The sequence below is a fragment of the Lepisma saccharinum genome, chromosome 28, assembly GCF_977018435.1.
Source record: "Lepisma saccharinum chromosome 28, izLepSacc3.1, whole genome shotgun sequence".
In the NCBI taxonomy this organism is placed as follows: Eukaryota; Metazoa; Arthropoda; class Insecta; order Zygentoma; family Lepismatidae; genus Lepisma; species Lepisma saccharinum.
Window position 1 is genome coordinate 33,883,734 of NC_139256.1, and position 23,821 is coordinate 33,907,554.

The following is a 23,821-nucleotide window of genomic DNA, read 5'->3' on the forward strand; positions in this document are numbered from 1 at the left end:
TAAAAATATTAATCAATGATTTCAATTATGACTTCCCTTTTTAAAATATTATATGTTTATTTATTTATTTATTTTTATTTTATTTTTCAATAATGAACTCAACAGGCTGATGCCCAGTTAGAGAGTTCAGAGATACAGGTTTTCATACATGCTTCAGTGACTGTTATTTGATATTGTATTCATTACACAGTTTTTAAATTGTATATATGGCATAGAGAACAAATCAATTTTTTTGTTACGCTTTTCTAAGGCGTTGTAGAGAATACTCATTCTCACAAAAAAGGTTTGATGATTGGGTCGCGTCTTATTGTTAGGAACGCGTAATTTAAATTGTGAGATCCAATGAGGAGAGCGAAGTTTTCCATTATATATTTTCCAGAGCAGCAGCAGGTCGCGCACTGTTCTTCGATCGTCAAGCCTGTGCATTCGGAGCTCCTCTATTAGATTACTGTACGAATCAAATTTGGGATAAGTACCTTCAAGTTTATACTTCATATAACGTAACATCTTTGATTGTACTCGCTCTATTTTTGTAGTTTGTACTATACTGTCAGTGTTCCATACAACAGACCCGAATTCAAGTTTTGAACGCACTAATGAGTAATATAATACCTTAAGTGTTTGGGTGTCTCGAAAGTCTCTGCCCATTCTAATAATGAACCCGATAAGTTTGTAAGCGTTGCCTATTACTTTGTTAATATGGTGAGTGAAAGTTAGCTTAGAGTCAAAATATATTCCTAGGTCCTTTGCTGTTTCAGATTTTTTTAGATTGGTATTATTAAGTTTATATTGAAAATTTAAGATCGTTCTTTGTTTAGAATAAGTTACGGAATAGCATTTTGTTGCATTAAGAGAAAGACCGTCGCGCAAGCACCACACACTCAACCTATTTATGTCTTGTTGTAGACACACACAGTCTTCAATATTTTTTATTCTTTGAAAGAATTTCAGGTCGTCTGCAAATAACAGTTTTCTAGAATTAATCAAATATTCCGGTAAGTCGTTGATTAATAGAAGAAAGAGAAGAGGTCCTATGTTGGACCCTTGAGGTACTCCGGAATGTACTAGAAATTCGCTGGATGCGTGGCCTTTATACGAGACATATTGTTTTCTATTCATTAAATATGACGCCATAAGTTTCCTGAGGGGAAGGGAAAAGTTGAAAGTGCCCAATTTACTTAGTAGTACATCATGATTTACGGTGTCAAAGGCTTTGGAAAAATCAGTGTATATTACATCCACCTGTCCCCCATCATCTAACACCGTGCTTATATAATGCAGTTTCTCGCCAAGGTTTGTTTCTATTGAGAAGTTGGGCAGAAAGCCATGTTGGAATTCAGATAAAGTTTCTTTGACATGGTTATATATGTGGCAATATAAGATTTGCTCAAATATTTTAGCAGGGGCAGATAAAAGAGCTATGGGACGATGGTTTTGTATGTTTCTGTTCTCCGAGGATTTCGGCACTGGACATACAGCAGTAACTTTCCACCGTTCGGGAAACTGCGTGGAAGATAATATCGCATTGTAGATAACAAAGAGTGGAATTTTTAAAATGTCTACACATCCTTTGAAGATGTAGGGTGGGATTTTGTCTGGCCCCGCCGACTTCTTTGGCTTTAATTTTTTTACAGCTGCTTCAATTTCAGACATACTGATCATCTGAATGTTGAGTGAATCTAGCGTTTTGCACTCTGTGTGCCCCGCCATGATCTCGAGGTTATACTTTGCCGTATTGTTTGCGTACACAGATTGAAAGTATTTCGCAAATTCATCAACGACGGTATTCAGGTTTAATATGGGTTCATTGTTTGAAGAAACTGGAAACTGTTTGTTTTGCCTGTTGCGATTTATGTACGACCAGAAAAGTGACGGGTCACTTTGAATATTGCTTTCGATGTCGAACAAGTAATTATTATGGGCGGCTGATATTTATTTTTTGATTGCTTTTCTGAGTTCTTTAAATTTTTTGGCATGGTGAATTGGGTTACCTACGTTTTGCTTCCATTTTTGGTGGTGGTGAGCCTTGGCTTTTATTTTTTTAATTATATTGGCGGTAAACCAGCATGGATATTTAGGAGGGGTTATGCGTCTTAAGGGGATGCACGCGTCAAATGCTTCGTATATTATGTTGTAAAACATATCTGTCATTTCGTTTACGTTATCACAGAGTTTTAGTGTATCCCAGTTAACGACCGATAGTTTGTTGTATAGTTTGTTAAAGTCAGCTTTTTTTAAATTGTACGAGAGGTTGTTTGGTGGATTGTTACTCTGTGTCCTTTTTCTATGTAAGTATAGGATGTGATTTGCTGTAAAAACCATTATGAGATAATCCTTTGATATTACTCTTTCTGACATAGTGCTGTATAAGGTTTCTTTTTAACTGTTCTCAGTACTTTAAATAAACTATTATTATTATTATTATTATTATTATTATTATTATAAGTTATGAAAAAGGTATATTTTCTTCATCCACTGTGGATAATTTACTTTCTCAACTTCAAGGAAAATATTGCCTCCCCGATTGTGCAGTGGTGGCGTTGTCACCTTGTAATCAAGGGGTCCTGGGTTCTGTTCCCTGTGGAGGCACAAAGTGGTTCGGATCTCACTTTAAACTGTAGGTCCAGTCCCGATTAGCCTTACTATGCATAAAGTGGACTTAAAACACAAAATCAATCAATCAATCAAGGGATATATGATAATAAAAATTTAAGATTTATGACTTCACAAGAATACTTAAGTATGCTTACTTAACTATACTTAAGTTTATTACTTAGTAATACTTAAGTAATTTGTCAAATAATTTGATGCCTCATACCCTGTTCAGATTTGTATCACGCTCTTCCATTAATCTTTCTAACTCTTGTTTTGTGTTGCTGACAGATAAGTGATGGTCCTTTATCAGCTCATCACCTGTCCATTCTGCCTGATATTTTTGAAGTTTGGCAGTTTTTATTTCTTCTTCGACTTCTTTCATTTGTCGTTTATATTCATCCAGCTCCTTATGAAGTGCACTCGCTGTTTCTCTGAAATTTATTAATGAAAATAATTAACTTTTAGTTCTCTGAAACCAGCTGATTTGTTAATTTATTTTTAATCTTTAATCATTGTGAAAAATTATTGACTCTGAATATGTAAGCTGATACCATGTCATAAATTTAGTACATATTGGATCATTTTGTAATTTGAACAACTGTTTGAATAATTTTCACAATGCAAAACCATTCATGTTCATTATGGAACATTTTGATACTTTATATCAGATCAGTAGAATATTGATTATCAGTATCAAGAAATTTTATCGAGTATTTTATTGATAACAGTAAAAAACCTTCACAACAATCCATTCATAATCAGAATGATAAAGTGGTTGCCATTTGATCATAAATCCTCTAGTACAAAATGAACGGTGTGCATTTAGAAAAACTCCTAGAATATTGAGACTGCAAAACTAGCATATGGCATTTTGCAGACTATGAGAAACTTGGACTCTGTAAAAGTATAGTTAGGTATCAGTGACTAAATTCAAATCAGCACTATCCATTACTGATAGCACATTGACTAATGCCAATACACTGATATTGGCTTGGCCTTAACTCCTATATTTCTTGATGAAGATAGCCTTGGAAATACTGACCAGCTGATATACAGAAATGTATCTGAGCTTTCAAGAGATAAGAGTACTCTCTTTTTAAATTCATAGCCATGTCTGAATGTGCAAGCTCAGTTATATTCTACCCCATCTCTTGCCTGTGCCCTTAAAACCATCTGAATTAAAAGGCTTTGCTACGTCCTCTCACATGAGCATCTACCAGCTTAGCACAGGGTAGAAACGATGAGATATCTCTGGGTACAGATCAGGGTGACTAACACTACGAATATATGGACAGAAACAATAGATTTAACCCACTGCGGAGGGTACAATTCGTCATATATTCTTGAATAATCATGTACAAATATTAGATAACTTTGGAAAATCTTTTCATACAATATTTTCTTCTATTTTAATATCTTATTAATTGTAGCCAATCTTCTTCTTTGGGCTTTTTCTTCTTGTAATCGCTGAGGCTTCTTCTTCTTGTAATTGCTGAGGCTTCTTCTTCTTGTAATTGCTGAGGCTTCTTCTTCTTGTAATTGCTAAGGCTTCTTCTTCTTATAATTAATAAGGCTTCTTCTTCTTGTAATTAATAAAGCTTCTTCTTATAATTGCTAAGGCTTCTTCTTCTTGTAATTACTAAGGCTTCTTCTTCTTATAATTACTAAGGGCTCTTCTTCTTGTAATTACTAAGGCATCTTCTTCTTATACTACTAAGGCTTCATCTTCTTGTAATTACTAAGTCTTCTTCTTCTTGTAATTATTACATAATGTGTATTTTTTCTTCTTTGGGCTTCTTTGTTGATCTTATCCAAATTGACGGAAATATTAATAAAATCGTTCTCCCAGACAAACAAAGAGAAAGGGGTTAGTTAAAGATCGCCGCCTGGCTGGCGCTAACCTTAATTTGGAGCTGCAATAGATGCACCTATCAAAAGTGCTTGGGTGCCTGCCGTGAGATGGTGCTACACCTGGGACAAAACAAACCAAAAGCCACACGAAACTCTCAGTTCGTGGGAACAGAAAAAGACACAGAATCGTAATTACAATTCGACTTCTTTACTTTTATATAATGATCACTTATGCTATTACTGAATATTAATTACCCTTTCCACCTTATTTATATCCTGTTATTGTATTAAGTTCATTTCTTTCTTTCATTATAATTAGTATTAATATCTACAATCATTATTTCACCACATCAGCGCTTTCCTTTTTCTCTATTTACAATTGTATAAGTTTTCTTGTGTGCTGCCATCTCTGGTCCACTTTCAAAACTGATTTATGCATCATCAAATATAAACGTCGTTCTTTTTGCATGCTGCCATCTATGATCCTGTACCTCAAAGAACAACAATGCAGTTTGTGTACGTGACAGCTTCCAAGAATTACAGTTGCCACTTTCTCCACCAGGTGTCAGTTCAACATTGCCCACCATTCTCTGGCGGTGCTGGTGCACAATACAAAAGCAGAAGGCAGATGCCAACCACACATCATAATGTGTCAGGGGTGCCCACAGGTGGGTTTGTGGATGCAGATTCTGTTCAACCAACTTTTGGGGTTGCATTTTTCCATTTACAAAACCACGGTATATAAAGCAATAACAGAATCACACTCAGTTATAGGCTATTTATACACTGATTTAGACAACATACTGGTCTACCAACTGTTATACAAGCAGACATAGCTCAATATCAAGCTTCTAACCCCCACCCTGTACTATCTCCCTTATTTGTACCTCTCCTCTGAATGCAGTGTAGCCAGTAACTTAGCAGTGATTCTCACTATCTTCATTTATTTATGTGTTCCATAAATTGTATATACACAATCAAATAGCCAATTTTATGTGACTCTGGAATATGCTATTTGTAATCCTAAAAAAATGTTCCTGTGTAATTTCATGCGATTACAATACCAGTGGTGGTGGGTGTCATAACCCCTCATTGGCCCAGTGTTCCAAAAAAAAATAAACGTCAAAGGCAGGAATATATGGCAAAATGAGGGTTGATACTCAAAAAAGTAATACATACCCCACCCCAACCCCTTTTTAGAATCCTGGGCACGCCACTGTACAATATGGACAAAAGTTTAACTTTTTAATCAGTTGTACAAGCTCATACCATGTACCCTTTTCTCATCTCCCAAAGGTACAGAGCAATTGTCCTAGCCTCCCAGAATTAAAATAAACCACCACATTCTTGTGTCCGCAAAAGCTGCATGCTGAGGACCACCGAACTACCCTGTCCCATAAAATTCTACCAGTCAGTTGGTAGAAAACCAACAAACCAGCAACGCTGTGTGGCAGTGCATCAAGGGAAGAGAGGAGAAGATATCAACAGTTGCAAGTTGCAGATTCTTAATGGGTTAGGGAGCAAGAAACATGTGGCTATCATCTGACTATTAAAAAGCAACAAATAATAGTGTGTGAAAGAGAAGTGGTTATCGAAATGGATCAGTAGTAATTCACAGGCTCAAGGTAGTGTTCGATAACAAAAAGCAGACATTTGATAAGCCCCATCTATTGCAATCGGTAATTCAAACAAGTGGCATTGGGTTACAAGCCAGGTTAAGTCATCATTTAAATTGGGCTAGTAATCTGAGCAGGGTGCAAAATCCTGGGGGATGGGGGCAATTCCCCCCACCAACGATGTTGTCCTGAAATCCCCCCCAACAAACTCTTCCGGGGGAGGGGCATTTTTGTTTTAACAAGAAACATAAAGAATGAGTTTGGTATTCGAATATGCTTGTCTGGAATAATATCGACACCCACAAAAAGAACGGACAACAAAGAGCCTCATCTCTAAGGACACTGTACCCAGCAATCCCCAGAACACAGAAATGAGACCGAGTTGTTATTTCTTCTCCACTTCTCATCGCCTTTCGTCAGTAACCACGAAGTATATAAATATATTAATAAAATATGTAATAGCATTTATATGTGAATTTTATACAGGAAGCTATTATCTTCTTGTCTAATTTTTGTCCCTCCTCATTGTTCATAGCATCAGTAGTACATTTAAATCTTCAATTTGCAATTACATTTTGAATGAGACAGTCAATATAATATATTGTATATTTTATAATATAATTAGATTATTTAATAGTTGACATATTTAATTATATTATATATATATATATATACTGGGTGATTTTTTTAACCTGAATCATTTAAATATCTTGAAAAAAAATCATCCTACAAAAAAATGTTCCAAATAAAAAGTTGATAGTTTGGAGGGGGAAGTTCAGTGGTGCAACAAAAGAACACCCCCTCCCCCTCTTGTAGGTGGGGCGGGGGGGGCAACTTTGAAATTTCAAATAGATACCCCTATTTTTTTATTTTTTAAATGATTCAGGTTAAAAAAAAAAAATATATATATATATATACAGGGTGCCATTTTAATGGTGCCCACGGACCACTGAAACGTATAGAGAACATGAAAATATACAACTTTTCTCAGTAACATTTTTCTTGTTGGTGCATCGTTTTGGCACTAAAGTCGTTCAAAAAAGCCCATTTTGCCACCTGAATGCTGGCAACCACACACATTTGATTGCATTTGAGACGTCATATCCCGTTGTGAAGCGATGCATTCCAGGGTTGCCAGGAACACACATATTCTGTGAAAAATGACATAACTACAATCACCCACATTATGTACTGTAAAACAAAACGAGAAAACGCATTCTGTAACCTAACAGGAAGTAAACAAACGAAATAAAAAATGGTAGAAAGAAAATAGAATTCAAGTGGAAGTGGTCATATCGAATTTTGTCTCAGCTTACATATCAAATATTTGTAAATCTAGTTACCAAGTTGGCATCTACAATTTAGTCTATCCACTTCGTCCTTCTGATACTAGTTGTCTGTGGCACACTGAACAGATGACAAAATAGAAATGAAAGAACTCAAAATTCCAAAGGTAAGCAACACATAATTAGTATATTCAGGGCATTATGAGTCAAGTGGCAAAAATAGTTGAAAATACAGGGATATAAGTAGTAGTAATACAAGCTCTCCGACGACTGTATTTATCTACTCACCGGATACACATGTAATAGTTTGCAACTGTGAGCAGGGCAGTATATTCGCTACTCATTCATCATTAGATTGTTGCTGTGGTTGTACGTGTTTTAGCCGTAATGTAACAATGTGAACCTCGAATACTTCCGTTATTAGCACAAAAGTACCACAATTCATCTGGACACAAACCTGTATATATCAACCTTGCAACGAGATTTGCAAATATAATTGACATGTAGCTGGGCGTAAACAGCCACATGTAAGCTATAAGTCCAATAAAATTTATTGTTGTTGATATTTGACATGTAGGCTGAGACAAAATCCAATATTGACACTTCATTTTGAATACGTTTTTACCATTTCTCATATCGTTGGTTCACTTCCCCCTTCCCCTGAGATGACTGCTGATCTTGGCTGGTAGGCTATGATATTCGGTCTGCTGAACGTGTTTCTCAATTCGTTTTACAGCTAATAATGTGGTTGGTAGTTTGTCATTTTTCACAAAATTTGTGTGTTCCTTGCAACACTGCCATGTGCTGTTTCGCCGCAGGAAATGACATCACAGAGACGATCAAATGTTGTGTTGGGTTGCCAGCATCCAGGCGGCAAAATGGTCTTCTTTGAATGGCTGTAGTGTCGAATCGACGCATCAACGAGAAGAATGTTACTGAGGAAAGTTGTTTGTTTTGATGTCCTCTATACGAATCTGTGGTCCGTGAGCGCCATTAAAATGACACCCTGTATATAGTGTATATGTGTGTGTGTGTGTCTGTCTACTCCTTCCCCCCCACCAATCTGCAGTGATTTTGCACCCTGAGAGCACTTGTTTGAATCGTGTCACCAGGAAACCTACAATTCCTATGCGAATAATTGTCACTAATAAATTTGATTTATCTTCGTAATCAAAGAAGAGCCAGAAGGTTGGATAACATGAAATGAAATGAAACTGTTGAAGAGTGCAAAATATCAAGTTTCATTTTGTCTTGTAACATTCCTTCTGTGCTTCTCAACTGCTGGGCCACAGCCTGCTTCTGGGCCCTGTCATCAATTATATCAGGCCACAAGAGGTTCTGAAATTTGTCATTTCAGTTTGCATAGCCATTTTCATTGACAAATATTTATTAGTGGAGGCATTCTGAATTTTCAATGTTCAAAATGTAACGTGGCAATGAAAATCAGCACTTACCAAATTAACTTAATGATGTTAGCCTGAGGAAACTACAAGATTTCATTAAATCCAGTGGTTGGCAACTAATTGAAACCTAATTTTACATTTGCCAACATGCCTAGACATAATTGAACTATTACTCTTTTTCAATTATGCCATAATTTATTTACTAATATTTAATTCCAGGCATATATTGAGTAAAGTCTACAGTTAAAAAGGTTAGAGAGGTATTTGCTAGTAAAATTGTTGGGATCAGGGCATCGACTTTTAAAAAAAGAATATACAGGACGGCGGTCTCACGAAGGAATCTACTCACATTCGTTTGGTTGACAATCTTGCTATTTCTTCCTTAGCTATGGTAGTTTTTACTCCGATATTTTCTATTTCAGTATCTGTATTGATAAGTTGCTTTTCCCAAAGTGTTGTCAATTTTGAAAGTTCCTCCACTTTCTGATGGTTGTCCTGATCAAGCCCTTCTGCTTTCTTCAAGTCTGTGAACAAATTATAATAATGCATGCATTGCTAAAGTTGTATCACTGTTGCTTGGGTGTTTGACAGACAATAAGTGCAAATAACTTTACATAGTTGCTACTTTCCTTAAGAATGTTAGTTCATATTTTCTGAAAATATACTTTATAATTAAATTTATAATTTAAAATTGAATTCATATCTTGTAAAACATTTTATAAATGATACAAAACACATACACTAAAACAATGATAAAGTGTGTCCCAACAAGAATGCCAGATTTGAATTGCACCATTGGCAACGTTACCGCAATTTGATTACGAAATGTGTGTGGCTTAATTTGAATGGTGTTGACATTGAACACTTGTGGTTCCAGCAGGATGGCGCTACCTGCCACACATCCCATGAGCTACAGGACAAATTTCTGGACCAAGTTCTTTCATGCAACGACAACTAGAACTGGCCAGCGAGATCATGAAACCTGACACACTACAACTTCTTCCTTTGAAGGTATGTAAAATTGCAGATTTATGAAGAAAAAAAATCCCGTAACTCTACCAGAACTCAAGGAGGAAATTCAACATGTCATCAGGCAAGTCTGTGCAAGAGGCATCAGAGCAAGTGGTGGGGCACACATGACAGATATTGTTTTTCACACTAAACTGGCAACATGTACTTTAGCAATGATGTAGAAATATATGACATTTCATGAAAATAAAAGATTTTTTTCACATTATGAAATCTGGTATTTTTGTTGGGACACCCTTTACATGAACAGAGCTGTAGCAAAAAAATTCTGCACTCAGGGAGAGTGCATCATCATCAAAATCAGCATGGCCGTATTTAGAGGGGGGGTTTCTAGGGTTCAACCCCCCCCCCCCCCCCCCGAAGCTTCTGACATGTTGGATTAATGGAAGTTCAGAAACCAAAATCTGTAACAAATTTTCAATTTTTTTTCGAAGCATCACAAAAATACATGGAGACAATGTTGAAACGATCGAGCTAGAATTGTCATACATTTGGAATTCTGAAACTTGAGTGAAACAGGATTTATTCTCAGAATCGTAGACCACCCGCGACCCCACCATTATCACTTCTGTTGTCATCTTTCCAGTGTTGCTCCTGCGTCACAAGGAATATAGACTGAAGATTCCCTTATGATTGTCCCAAAATTCCCTTTCCAGCTTTTAAATTCCCCGTCCGATAAAGTCGAAAATAGATCCCCCTTGATAGGAGTTCAAACCTAGTACCTCCAGTTTCGTAGCGCATTACGTTCACGATTGAGGTTACAATCCATGCACCAGGCTAAGTTTTTAAAAAGAATAACTGGTTCCACACTTTTCAAAATTCCAAAAATTTAATTTTAAAGTCAAACAACAAAAGCTTTATGACTAAAATTTCCATCTAACTTTTAAAGCTTTTCTCTTGAAGGTATCTAAAGTTTAATGACGAAGTATAATAATTGTGCATTTCAGTACACACTGTATGAAACGTAAAAAAAAACAAAAAGAAACTTGTGCTGGATATTCACTCATCTGCTGGATTGAGTAAGCCCCCTCAAGGATATAACAATAATATAATAATTATTATTATTAGTATTATTATTATGGAATAAAATTGTTTTATTATTATGAAATTTTAATTATTATTGTACAATTATTGTTATTATTTCTATTATTCAAATTTCTGGCGACGCCCATGGGAACAATTTACGGATGAACCCCCCCCCCCGAAATTTTTTCCTGCCTACGGCCATGCATTCTACCTTCTCATTATTGTGAATATATTAAATAACCGCAGTGTTGAAATCTGATGCACTAGCCCCATGTCGCCCAATGGGAAGATAAAGCAGTTTGACAGGCCATAGCAACCTCAAGTGCCTGATTTGAGATGAAGTGGCCCTTGACAATTTTACAAAGAAAAGCTTTGTTGAAGCAAATGCAAATATTACCTCACTATGTTGTTACATAAATTACATGCAGTACTGTAATTGCTTAATACATATATTTAGATACAGCGGCGGCTCAAGGGGTAGAGCCGCCGTGCCATGGCACTACCCTCAGAAGAAATTCATACGTCGCCAAGTAAAGTTAAATTAATACATTGATAGTTTACAGACAAGGAGATTCAAATTTTGCAATCTGTCAAGCTGACGTGACAACCGCCCCAACCTCCTCACTGCATCGCCAGCTGTTTTGTTCGTACCCTCGCGAGGCAAGAGTCCGTGCCGTGGAAGAGCTGGCCTACATGGACCTAACCAAGTTGACAGACACACGTGCAGAGGGTTGAAGAAGTCTCAGCGAGGAACATTTCCACCATGAGCCGAGAACAAAGTGGCAGGGGGCGGGGTTAGCCCATAAGAAACCGTGCCAGTCTTAGCCTGGCCTGGCGAGGGAACTTTCGCAGTGTTGACACGACACAGTTGCCACCTTCAGAAAAAAGTCGCTAAATACGACTGGTTTGTAAGACCCGTTGGGGAAGTAATTTCTGCCTACTTTTGGAGAAACGAACCTAATATTTCCAAAGTTAAATGAACATTTTTGATAATAGATAGATGCACCAAGAGGGCCATCCAGACTTTTTAAAAAATATCCTATGATGATGCGAGTTTCCTTTTGCATTTCGACAATTTCTTTTCACAACAAAGATATTTTCGACATCCAGTTAGAATACGTGTGCATGGGGGAGGAGAAGGTGATAGGATTTGTTTTTCCTTTCCTCTTGTAATTTTTATATTTTTAGTGAAGTTTCCTGTAGTGTATAAAGATAGGTTAGTGAGTGAAGATGAATCGGATTAGTACGTTATTACTTAAACACATGTTGTTTTCCACGTTACCAAACGAGGACAAACATCTTGGCTAGTGGCGCAACCTCAAGGAGGGGGCGGGGGGCATTGCGGAGTTTTTTTTTCTATTTACTTGATCACGTTGGCACTACCCATCATAGTTGCCGCCGGCCGCCACTGTTTAGATATGTAGTCTGTTTTAAAAGTCGTACCTTCTAGCAAACTTTCCTTCTCCTGCACTGCCTTCTTATGCTTGTTGAACACATTTTTATAGTTATTCTCTACCTGAAACATAATATATATCATTTAGATGCTATTTTGTATGCAGTCTATGGATATTTACAAACTAGTGAAAATTAAATTAGGAAACACTATAATATTTCAATTCTTGGTACCTTCTTTTTAAATATTTATTGATTTCAGACACTCTGCCATTATTCACAGTAGCTGTCTGTTTATTTCAATCTAGCCTGTAGATCAAAATCTATCATGGTATATCATTGTTCTATCTTTCTTACTATTTATTTTTTTTTAGGTCATTTTTTCTTCCTCTTGGATTAATTGTGATATGAAATGGATGATGGGAAAAACACAATACCTTGCCCAGGGTTTGGTTTGAACTTGGGACCTCTGCTTCCACTAACCACTCTGCCACAGAGACTGGCTATCATTGCCATGGTGGGGGAAAGGGAGCAGTTGCCCTGGGTGCCAAAGAAAACAGTGCTTTGAGCAAAAGAGAAAAAGTTGGAACAGAGTAAACATCGCAGCATCCTGTGAATGCATTGGCACCCTATTAAATTTTTATTATTGTCAGGATGCAAAGAAATAGATCTAAAACTCTTCTTGCTCGATTCTCTTGCGATTCAACTTTTTTCATGAGAGTCACATCAAGTTTGTACTTAAAAACACATATTGCAAATGATTTGTTCATGATGATGTGATATTCAAAATATATATGTGAGCATTTTGAAAATTGAAAATGGTCAAAATCATGAAATGCATGTTTAGTTTTTGTTGAAGTGACTATGAAGGTTACATAGAGACAGACAAATATTATCAGTCAGTTAATGTTGGTTATAAAATAATAGTAGAACGTCTACCATGCAGGAGACCCGGATTTGATTTCCGGGGTGGGGGATCTAAGGTCGGCCATGTCCCTGCATAAGGTGGCTCTGGGGCTCATCCAGCCTCAAATCAATGGGTACCTGGGGGCAACCCTAAGGGATAAAGTGGCCGGTGAATGGTACTGATCACATCACCTCCAAATATGACCGAGATCGAGAATGTGTGTGGCCCTACCCCCCACATCCCCTAAATGTGCCTTCATGGCATGGTTCTACATGTTCGGGGAACTTTACCTTCCATTAATTTATATTATATTTAAAGCAGATGTGCATATTTTTATTACTATATTATCAATCATTCTCTGCATTATAAATTACCCATTACCCATTAGAACAAAAAAATAAATTAATGCAAAATATGCATTTTGTAGCTTTTACCTTAGTGATCTTTGTTTCAGTTAAGAAATAAAAGAGCATGCAAGCTTGCAACAGAGTTAAAATAATTTTTGTTAGATGCTTTACGTGGTCTGGGCACATGAATATAAAAAAGAAGTGTCAGTTGGGAATAACATTTCTCCCCACGCGGGAAGATGCAGGAGGCAGACAATTGAAATACTTTTTTTTTCAATACAAAGGAGTGAATATCAACCATGTTTGTGCCATGAGTGTAAATGTCATCTTGAGTAATATCTTGACTGAATAACAGAAATCTAGTACAGTTACTGACACTTCTGAGTTATAACAATTCCATTAACTTTCAATGGAATCGTTACAACCCAGAAGTGTCCATGACTGTACAAACTATGCATGCTCAAATCCAGATACCACGCATTTATTTATATATCATCCAAATACCTGCAGTCAGTTCACATATGGCAGAGTGGTTGCACTATCATGCCAGGTGTGGTAAGTTCTCCTAGGAATGGAATGAATTTTCATTCATCTATTATGTCAATTCACCTTTCATGCTCATTGTTGTAAATAACTTAGGAACCTAGATAAGTAGCACACATTAGGGCCTCCCCCATGGCGCAGTGGTAGCGTCATTGCCTTGTAATCGAGGGGTCCCGGGTTCGATACCCGGTGGAGGCACAAGTGGTTCGGATCCCACTTTAAATTGTAGGTCCAGTCCCGATTAGCCTTACTGTGCATAAAGTGGACTTAAAACAGCAACTCAAACCAAGTAGCACACATTAAATGATCTGGATATCTTGTCATTCAGATATTCAGATAGTGGATAAATTCTAATTGAGGTTTCTTGGCTAACCTTATTACAGATTGGATTGTTTTTTGTTATTTTTTTTAACCTAAAATGTTAACATAAATGTTTCTTTCGATTATAAAAATATGAATTTAAAGTCCTGGAAATAAGGTAAAATATTCACCAATATTAAGTGTTCATTGATTAATTTGATTAATTTGCTTTCTTTTACTTTGCTTTCTGTGCCCCTTTTGGCTAATTTGCGAAGAAGGGGATAAGTGATGAGTAGAAGTACATATTTTTGGTAAGTAAAAAAGCAAAATCTCGGTACAAAAACGAGTCAATTTCAGGTTCAAAAGCTGTAAATAAAATGAAATTTCGGTGTTATAGCAGTGAATAAATCAGATCAAAAGCAGTGTATAAAATGGCATTTTTGTTTTCAAATTGTTTCTATTGATAAATTTGATTTAAAAACTTCACTTATTGCACATAATAAACATATACCTTCTAATAGCACATTTTTGTAGCTACCAGAGTATTAAGTTTATTCCTGTGTAAAAGAGTCCATTTTTGCTTCTCAAATATTTACAGGAAAAATGAATCATTTTTCCATGTATTGCATAATTCACAGGATAATTCAAACTTCAGAAAGTGTCTTGTTGGTAAATTTACACTTAATTTCGTGTTCTAGAGTCTATTTCGCATTTTGAACTTCATTTCGCATTATTTCGTGACACACACCTTTCATAAACATGAAGAATTAACATTACAATGTATAATTTCACATTTCGTGTTTTCTTCAAAAACGAAATATGCATGCCTCTAGTGATGACATGAAATTAATGAATAGACACTCACAAACATCTAGCCCTGACCAGGATTTGAACCCAGGACCCCTGGAATCATAGCACTCTGCCACGGGGGCCGGCTATTAAGTGTTCATGAAAGTTTAAAAACACTGTTGTCCAGCACCATAGGTAAATTGTCATAGCAGTTTTCAAAGTTAATAGAACTTAACTTAGATGTAACGTGCAGGTATATGTGAGTACTTTTTACATATTGGGCCTTGCCAGTAGAGGCTCATAGAGGTTTGGATCCCAATTTAAACTGTAAGTCCAGTCCTGATTAGCTTATCTGTTCTTAATGTAGAAAAGAAAACAAAAAAAAACAACTCATTTTTATTTTATATGTTGATGATTGAATAATATTTAAGCTAATACTAATGCATACCACTTTTAATTCGGAAAGTTTTCTGTCTGTATAAGCTTCATGGTCACTCTCTTGTTTCTGGTATTTATCTTCAATGCTTTTCCTAGAAATTTAAGAAAAAAATATTCAGACCAAGAGTAAATAATAGGAAAGTGAAGAGCCAATCATCATGTTTTATTACATTCGGTAATGTTGTAATTAAAAGGAAATACACATATATTAAAATGGCTATAATTTCCTGTTGTGTAGAATGGCAAATTTGTGACTTTCTCCCATGGCGTTGTGTACCTTGAAGATACATCATTATTTTTATACATCTCAAACAGGGTGTTCATTAATTTTTAACAATTTTGACTTACTCTTACATTAATTGAGTTACTTTCGGATGTATTAAGATTTTTCTTAAGATTATGAATTGATATACTTTTCTCTTTAATGTTCATGCATTTCATTAGAGTTGTTTTGAACTATTTTACTGCATGAAAATTATCCAATCCAGACCCTGGCATCCTACTAATATGTCCAGAAATTTTCTAAAAAAGGGAGGGGAGATATCAAATCTTGGATTTTTTTAAGTGTTTAATTTAAGCATTTGGCAGATATGCAATGATCACCCTTCTCTCCCTTCTTTTTGAACACACTGTAGAGTTAGTACATTTTCTATATCTGATAGTAGTTGTTATTTTTAATAGAGAATAATGCAAATTTTATCTTATACAAATGAAATAAATGATGAAACGCTGGGATTTTGAAGTGATGGGAAATTAAACGAACACACCTGCACATTTTTTGGTAATTTTATTGCAAAGAGCAAATCAAAAAGTTTCTTACAAAAAATTACCACACTTCTGTGTGAGCGCCTTTAGTGACATGAAGAATGTCCAGCCGGTATTTCACTTCGCGCAGCAGCACATCGTCAGGGATGGTATCAATGGCAGCAACAATTCGGTCACGCAAAGCATTCAGGTTTCGCACCTTCGTTGAGTAAACTGCATCCTTAACGTACAGCCAGAGGAAGAAGTCCAGAAGAGTGATATCTGGGCTGCGAGGTGGCCAGGGGATAGAGCTCCCTTGCTCAATTCAATGATCTGGAAAAGTGGGATTCCTTCCCTGACTTCTTCAACACACTCCCCATTTCCAGAAAACTTCTGTACTATGCCCTGATGCTCTTGTCATTTGTTAGAGACATACCGAAACATATGCTGCACCGTAACAATTGATTTTGACTCTGCAAACCATACCACAGTGTGTGCTTTCTCTTGAGAAGAAGCCATTTTCACAAAAGCGATGACAGCGCTGCCAAACATGATGGAGCGAACTAAAAAAACAACTTAAAAAACACACAAACTTGAGCGTATATGGCACCAAATACAAAAGACTGGATTGTCATAACTTTATTTTCTGATTTTTAACATTGCGTTGAAACCCCGGAAGTTCATCGTGTACACCCTGTAAATGTTTTAAGATCAGAAGTAGTAAAGTAGTTCTACTTGATGGCAAGAAACTCAGTTTACAATTCAATTCAATAGTCTTTATTTTTTGGGGAGGTTCAGCAAATGCTGATCTACCAACTGACCCCACAATAGCTGAAAGAAATGAGGAAAAATAGAATGCTATATAAATTAAGATAATTGTTAAAGTAGTTATTGTGGTTCATTAGTAATTGGATCTGAAGAAGAATGTATGGCATTTTTATTAAAGATGAGAATAGAAAATTAGAAATAATTAGGAATGAGTGAGTTATATTTGCAAACATCTATAAAGTGGCATGTTGTAGTAGTAGAGGTAAAACAAATTCTGATTGACAGAATGTCATAAATAATGTTGTACTTAATTCTTTGGGTGTTTTGAAAAAATACGAGGGGATATCAAAAAGTAATTGAGTAAATTTTTTACAGCTAAACGGAAATGTATTCACAAAAACTGAAATATACATTTGGAAGGTTGAACATTACTCTACTTTTCCACATAACATCCATTCACATTTATACATTTGTCCCACCATGACACCAATTTTTCGATGCCCATGCGGTAGAAATCGTTCGGCTGGACGTGTAGCCATTGATGCATGGCTGTCACAACTTCCGTGTTGCAGCTGAAGTGTTTGCCAGCAAGGTGTTCCTTCAGTGGGCCGAACAGGTGAAAGTTTGATGGGGCCAGGTCTGGACTATATGCTGGATGCTTCAGAATTTCCCAATGTCAGGAATAGACTTTTTGCATCACTGATGCAGCCACATGGAGACGAGCATTGTCATGGAGAATGATGACCTCCTCCAGAGATTTTGTTGGACGTTTATGGTGCAGAGCAGCTTGTAAATGATCCTGTGTGGTACAATATCCAGCAGCATTTACAGTTGCTCCTTTCATCCCAAAATCAGCAAGAATGACACCCTGGCTGTCCCAGAAAATGGTAAGCAAAACCTTTCCTGCAGATGGGGTTGTCCTGAATTTTTTGGTTGGGGACGAGTTTGTGTGTTTCCATACCATACTCTGTCACTTTCGTTCAGGGGTGTAATGAAAAACACACAATTCGTCCCTGGTAACAATGCGATCAAATAATTCATTTCCAGCTCTATGGTACCGGAGGAAACGCTCAAGACTGTATCCCATACGGTCCTCCATATGCTGTGGTGTGAGCTGTCTGGGTACCCATTTCGCTGACACTTTGCGGTACCCAAGTTCTTCATGTATTATGGTGTATGCTCTGCCATATGAAATGCCCACTGCATTCGCTGTTGTTTGGATTGTTGACGACTGTCCTCCTGAATCAATGCCTCCACAGCATCAACATTGCTCTCTGTGTGGGATGTGCCTTCAGCGTGATATGATACAGACTAAATCGGGACCTCTGGTAACCTTGCATATGGTTATAAAAGTAAAATTGCCAAATATTGCAGATGTCTGGAGCCAATCTCTCTCCAGAAACATCATCATCATCATCATCCTTTGACATTTCCTGTCTCTGGCTGGGTCGGCATAGAAGTCAAGCCTCTCCAATTTTTCCTGGTCTTCCACCACTCCTCTCTTTCCATGGTGTTCCAATCTTGTCCTCTTCTCAGAACACACTCTGCTATCTGCTCTTTCCACCGACAACTTGGTCTCCCCCTTGGCCTTATTCACACTTCTTGTGCATAGTAAGCTCGTACTGGTAGTCTTTCTGCATCCATCCTCTTCATATGTCCGAACCATCTCATCTGTACCTGATCTATCCTGTCCTGAAGCTTCACCACACCTACTCTCTGTCGGATCTTCTCATTCCTTAATTCTATCCCTTCTAGTCTTCCCCAATATACTCCTTAAAAATTTCATCTCCACTGCCTGTATCTTTCTTTTGTCTCTCTGTCATTGTCCAAGTCTCTGCTCCATACATAATTATCGGCACATAGTATGTGTTATATATTACCTTCTTGCATTTGTACATCCCTGTTCCATATTAATATTATAGTCCACTACCCATTTGTCCTTTTCTGTTTACCTCCTCATCTATTCTTTCACTTCTCTCAATTATGCTTCCTAGATATTTGAAGCTCTTCACTACCCTCACCTCTTCCATGTCCATCTTTATTCTTGGTTCATTTCTGGCTCTGTTTCTTGTTGTTATTAGCACCTCGTTCTCGCACCTCACACTGAATTTCATTCCTGCTCTTCTGATTTCCTCATTCAAACTATCAAGCTGTCTCTGTATTTCTTCTTCCCAGTTTCCCCATATTACTAAGTCATCAGCGAACAACAGGGCCTTCATCTTGTCCTCTCCTATTTTCTCCCCCACCTCTTCATTAATTGCATCCATTGTAATTAGAAGAGCAGTGGGAAAGAGCACTTCCCTGTTTTAGTCCATTACTTATTCAGAGCCACTCCCTTCTTCCCACTGGTGTCTTCACACAGCTCTGGCCTTGTATGTGCTCTGCACTCTGCACACTATCTCTTCCTCGACTTCTTTCTCTCTTAGAGCCTTCCAAATCTTTGTTCTGTCCATGCTATTGTATGCCTTTTCTATATCTAGGAATGCCATAATCAAATCATTTCCATACTCGTAGTGCCTTTCCTGTATTTGCCTAATGGTGAATAGCAGGTCTACTGTTGATCTGCCTCTTCTAAATCCATACTGTTCCTCTCTCATGTTCAGCTCTGTTACATCCCTTATTCTTTTCTCTAATATTTTCTCATACACCTTTGCTGAGTGGCACATTAGTGTTATTCCTCTGTAGTTTTTACATTCCTTTCTGTCACCCTTTTTGAATATGGGAACTATTAGTCCCTTTGTCCAATCTCTTGGCACTTCTCTCTCTTGCCACACTGTTTTCAACACTCTGTACAGCCACTGCACACCAATCACGCCTGCTCCTAGTATCATTTCCACTGGCACTTCATCTACTCCAGATGTGCTACCTCTCTTCATTCTCTTCAGAGCTTCCTCCACTTCTTTCCATGTAAGATTCACTTTTTCCTTCCTCTTTTCTTTTTCCTTCACTTCTTCATGTTTATTTTCTTTTTTCACATTCAGAAACAATCCATTCATTTTTGCATGGAAGAAATCAAAATTTTTGCAAGATTTGAAAAATCAACGTTCAATGGAGAAATATAAGTGGTGATAAAATGTGGCACAACATAATTTGTAATAAGTGTCTTACATTTACATGTTTATTTGGTATTTATCAGGTAAATGATAATAAGGATGCTACGTCTAGTGTTGGACTGGTCACAAGTTGTTTTTTTAGTTGGAAAATATTGTTTGGGAGAAATTTGGTAACTCACTAATTCATAACTGTTTCGATTTGTATTATTATTACATTTGTGTATTGTGTTATTACGTTATGCATATCATTGTTAATATTCTTAACTAATCTGTATTCAAGATGATATACTTGATCATATCAATTTTGTTGTAGAATTTTAATTGCTGATGCTAAGTTCCCAATGAAGTTACAATATTTTCTTTAAAAAATAAAGTGCATTATAGTAATACATTTGTACCTGTAAAAAGCTAAAGCTCATACCGGGGTGTTAAAAAAAATGTATACACACTTTAAAATGGAATAGCTGCTATATTATTGTGAGTATTACAACAATACAAAGGGAAAAGTTACGACATAGACATAGTTTCTGCGTGCAATTACAATAAGTGCTCAAACTGCACACGATGCTGTACAATCCTGATGAATGTTCCAGAGTAGCCAAAGGGATTGCTGCACAACCCATTTCAATTTCATGGCGTAGATCCACTAGTGACCATTGCTTCTTAATGTACACTACGTCCTTGACGGTACCCCACAAATAAAAATCTAGGGGGATTAAATCAGGTGAATGGACAGGGTACTCAATCGGGCCCCTTCGTCCTATCCAACGTCCTGGTACAGTGTTATCCAGGTAGGCTCGCACATCTGAATGAAAGTGCGGCGGGGTGCCATCTTGTTGAATACTGAATGGATCGTCACCAAACAAAGCCCTAATGGATGGCAAAATTAATGTGTCCAGCATCTCCAAGTAAGCCTGGCCAGTAACCGTATCTTGGAAGAAGAACGGTCCAATTTGTCCCCTTGATGATATCGCACAGATATTCAGTCCTGGAGAATTGACCACTCTCTCGACATAAACATGTGGATTTTCGGGGGCCCAGCACTGACAGTTATGCTGGTTAACAGTACCATTTAATTTAAACTGTGCCTCATCACACCACACAATTTGGAAAACAAAATTAGCATCGTTTTTCACCTGCGCAAGGTACCATTCACAAAACTGATTTATTCTGTCTGGGTCGTCCTCATTCAATGCGTGTAACAGCTGTGGAATGTCAGATTTCCAGTTTGCTCTGTGCAAAAATACGAGTTACGCTTGCCCTACTCACTCCTGTTTCACGTGAACATTGTTGTGTTGATTTCTGTGGTGAGCGTGTGAATGCATCTAACACCTGAATAGACGATGCTTCACTTGTGGCCGTGCGAGGCCAACCTGATCTTCCCTTATGCATATCCATCATCTTTCCTTCTCTTTCTCTTTCAAACTTATCACGCAAGCGAGCAATGCTTAGGTATGTTGGCAGTTCAGTTCCATATTCGTGCCTCCATTGTCATTGCACTCCACAGACATTCTCGAACTTCCAATACCGCCATGTGCACTTTCTCAACTTATTGCATCGCACATCGCATTGCGCAACACATTGCTGAACACTAACGCTATCTGTTGCTGTTTCAGAATGATAGTACTACACATTGAACCCGTAGACAACGCAGATTGAAGCGTATCGCATTTATGACATGCTTTTAAAGTGTGTATACATTTTTTGAACACCCCGGTATATCCCCCGTACATTCAGGGGCGTGCCGTGACCTTTCGTGATAGGCAAGCGATGGGTTAATTTTTCGTTTTGGTTAATTATAACAATTTCAAATATAATATAAGCCTACACACATCCCTATCTACAATAATGTGCATAATGGTGAAGTATCGGCCTTGAGTGTGTGAAGTGCATACATACCGTAAAATCAAATCTTCGCTGCAGGCTTATAAAGAAGAAAAAAGCCTCTCGATATAAACTTGTAAATTTCAACCATGAAGAAAATAATGATTTACTTGATATTTGAGGGCAACTGTAAATTAAATTACGTTCTTTTTTAACCCTGAAAATAATAAACATCCTATTAGCATAAAGTTTCGATCTTAAACAAACGGACGGGTTTCGGTTTCTTACTTGGCTAGAATTATGAATCATGAATTGTCTTCAGTTGGATGCAAGCGCAGATGTGATTCTGGGAACGTTCATGTCTTTGCACTGCATTATAAAAATTGCTCAAGTCACTGTAGCTTGTTCCTACATTTGTATTGAACAAAACACATAGCCAACAAAATAATTTATTAAGATCGTTGCTACCACATAATATTGTTGTACTGAGATGTTTTAAACTGCCTAATGAAAACTTTCCCATCTTTCTTAGTTGCTTTGATTGTGCACAGTTCAGGACACGGTCGCTCGACTCACAATCACAAGCTCCAACTTTACACCATATGTTCTCGAACTGAATGGTTTTGAAAGAAGGTCCCTAATCAAGGCCTTACCTGCAGCACTGCAAATCGATGGCTCTTCTGGTATGTCAACCCTGGCGGAAATTTTCAATGTACTTTTACACCAGGTACAAAAATACGACACAAAGAACAGAAAAAAACATCACAATATCACAGTAAAAAACAACATGCAACGGCAGCACCCACGCTTCTAAATTAACCTTCCTTTTCACCCTGCCTGCAGTGTTACATACCCTCCATATTTCCGAGTAACCGACCACATGACGAATATGTTCAAGTACAGGCTGTGATTTCATTTCTTATAAATAGCAGACGACTTGTGATCACTGGCTAACTTCATAATGTAATTTTTTGATTACTATAGAGTATCAAACATGAAAATCGTACCGCGTTAGGTGGTACTACGGATGCACAGAAAATTCTGGAAGTTAGCAACACTTGTGGCCGTGTGGACGAATTCTTTCCACCACCCTTGCCAAAGACAGATGCGGTCTTGGTGTTGCTTGCCCTCGGTCTTTTTTCCTCGTAAACGGGGATGGACAGTGTCCATGCAAGAACTGCATAAGTCACTCGAAAAGCGGGGAGAAAGGCGAACAGTCCTCTTCTTCTAAACGCGGTCAATCGTGGCGCATCGCCCAACGTCGTCAAGGGTGTAGCCGGTTTATGTTTCAAGCCAAAAGAACAGAAAATAGAGGAAATGAAAATTCTGCAATGTAAATATCTTATAGTAAATAAATTCCATTCTAATGTGTATAGAGGCATTGAGAAACACGAACTTTAAATATCAGAAGTGTTTTAAAAAAGAACGCAAGCGGCGCTTGCCCCGCCTTTCCTTACCGCACGCTTCTGCGTACATTGCACCATGTCATGGAGGCACGCAAGGGGTGTGGATGGCCGTAATTGGAATTTGTATCTGTGCAGTATAATTTGAATCTTGAACAAGAGCATAGTTTTTATTAATATATATATATAAGTCTATCTAAATTTTCTGCAAACAATGAAAAAAGGCTGAACATAGTGAGTAGGAAATGTAATGTTTAGAAGTTCTACCAATCCACTAGTTGTAAAAGGATGGATGCTTTATTTGTGAAATACCTTTTTTCCAGTAAAGTATTTAACTCCGATTCTGCCTGTGCTGTCTCTTTCATAGTCTCTTCAATATCCTTGTCGACTTGAGAAATAGTTTCTTGTAAGTCACTAGTTTCTGACTCGACATGCTGAACTTGCTCTTCAAGAACTTTATTACTTGACTTTAATATGGCCAATTTTCTGGAGGGAAAACACAGTTAA

The 23,821-nt window shown here is 37.3% G+C and overlaps 1 protein-coding gene across 1 annotated transcript in view; it reads right to left on the reverse strand.

Moving 5' to 3' along the window:
- Positions 1-23,821, reverse strand: part of LOC145980754 (uncharacterized) — a 76,922-nt gene that overhangs the window by 29,634 nt on the left and 23,467 nt on the right. Inside the window, exons 6-10 of the mRNA XM_083113814.1 lie at positions 23,627-23,800; positions 15,533-15,614; positions 12,250-12,322; positions 9,101-9,275; positions 2,819-3,026 (exon numbers count right to left, since the gene is read on the reverse strand). Of these exons, the coding sequence (XP_082969940.1) occupies positions 2,819-3,026; positions 9,101-9,275; positions 12,250-12,322; positions 15,533-15,614; positions 23,627-23,800 (712 nt within the window). The remainder of the gene's footprint in view (positions 1-2,818; positions 3,027-9,100; positions 9,276-12,249; positions 12,323-15,532; positions 15,615-23,626; positions 23,801-23,821) is intronic.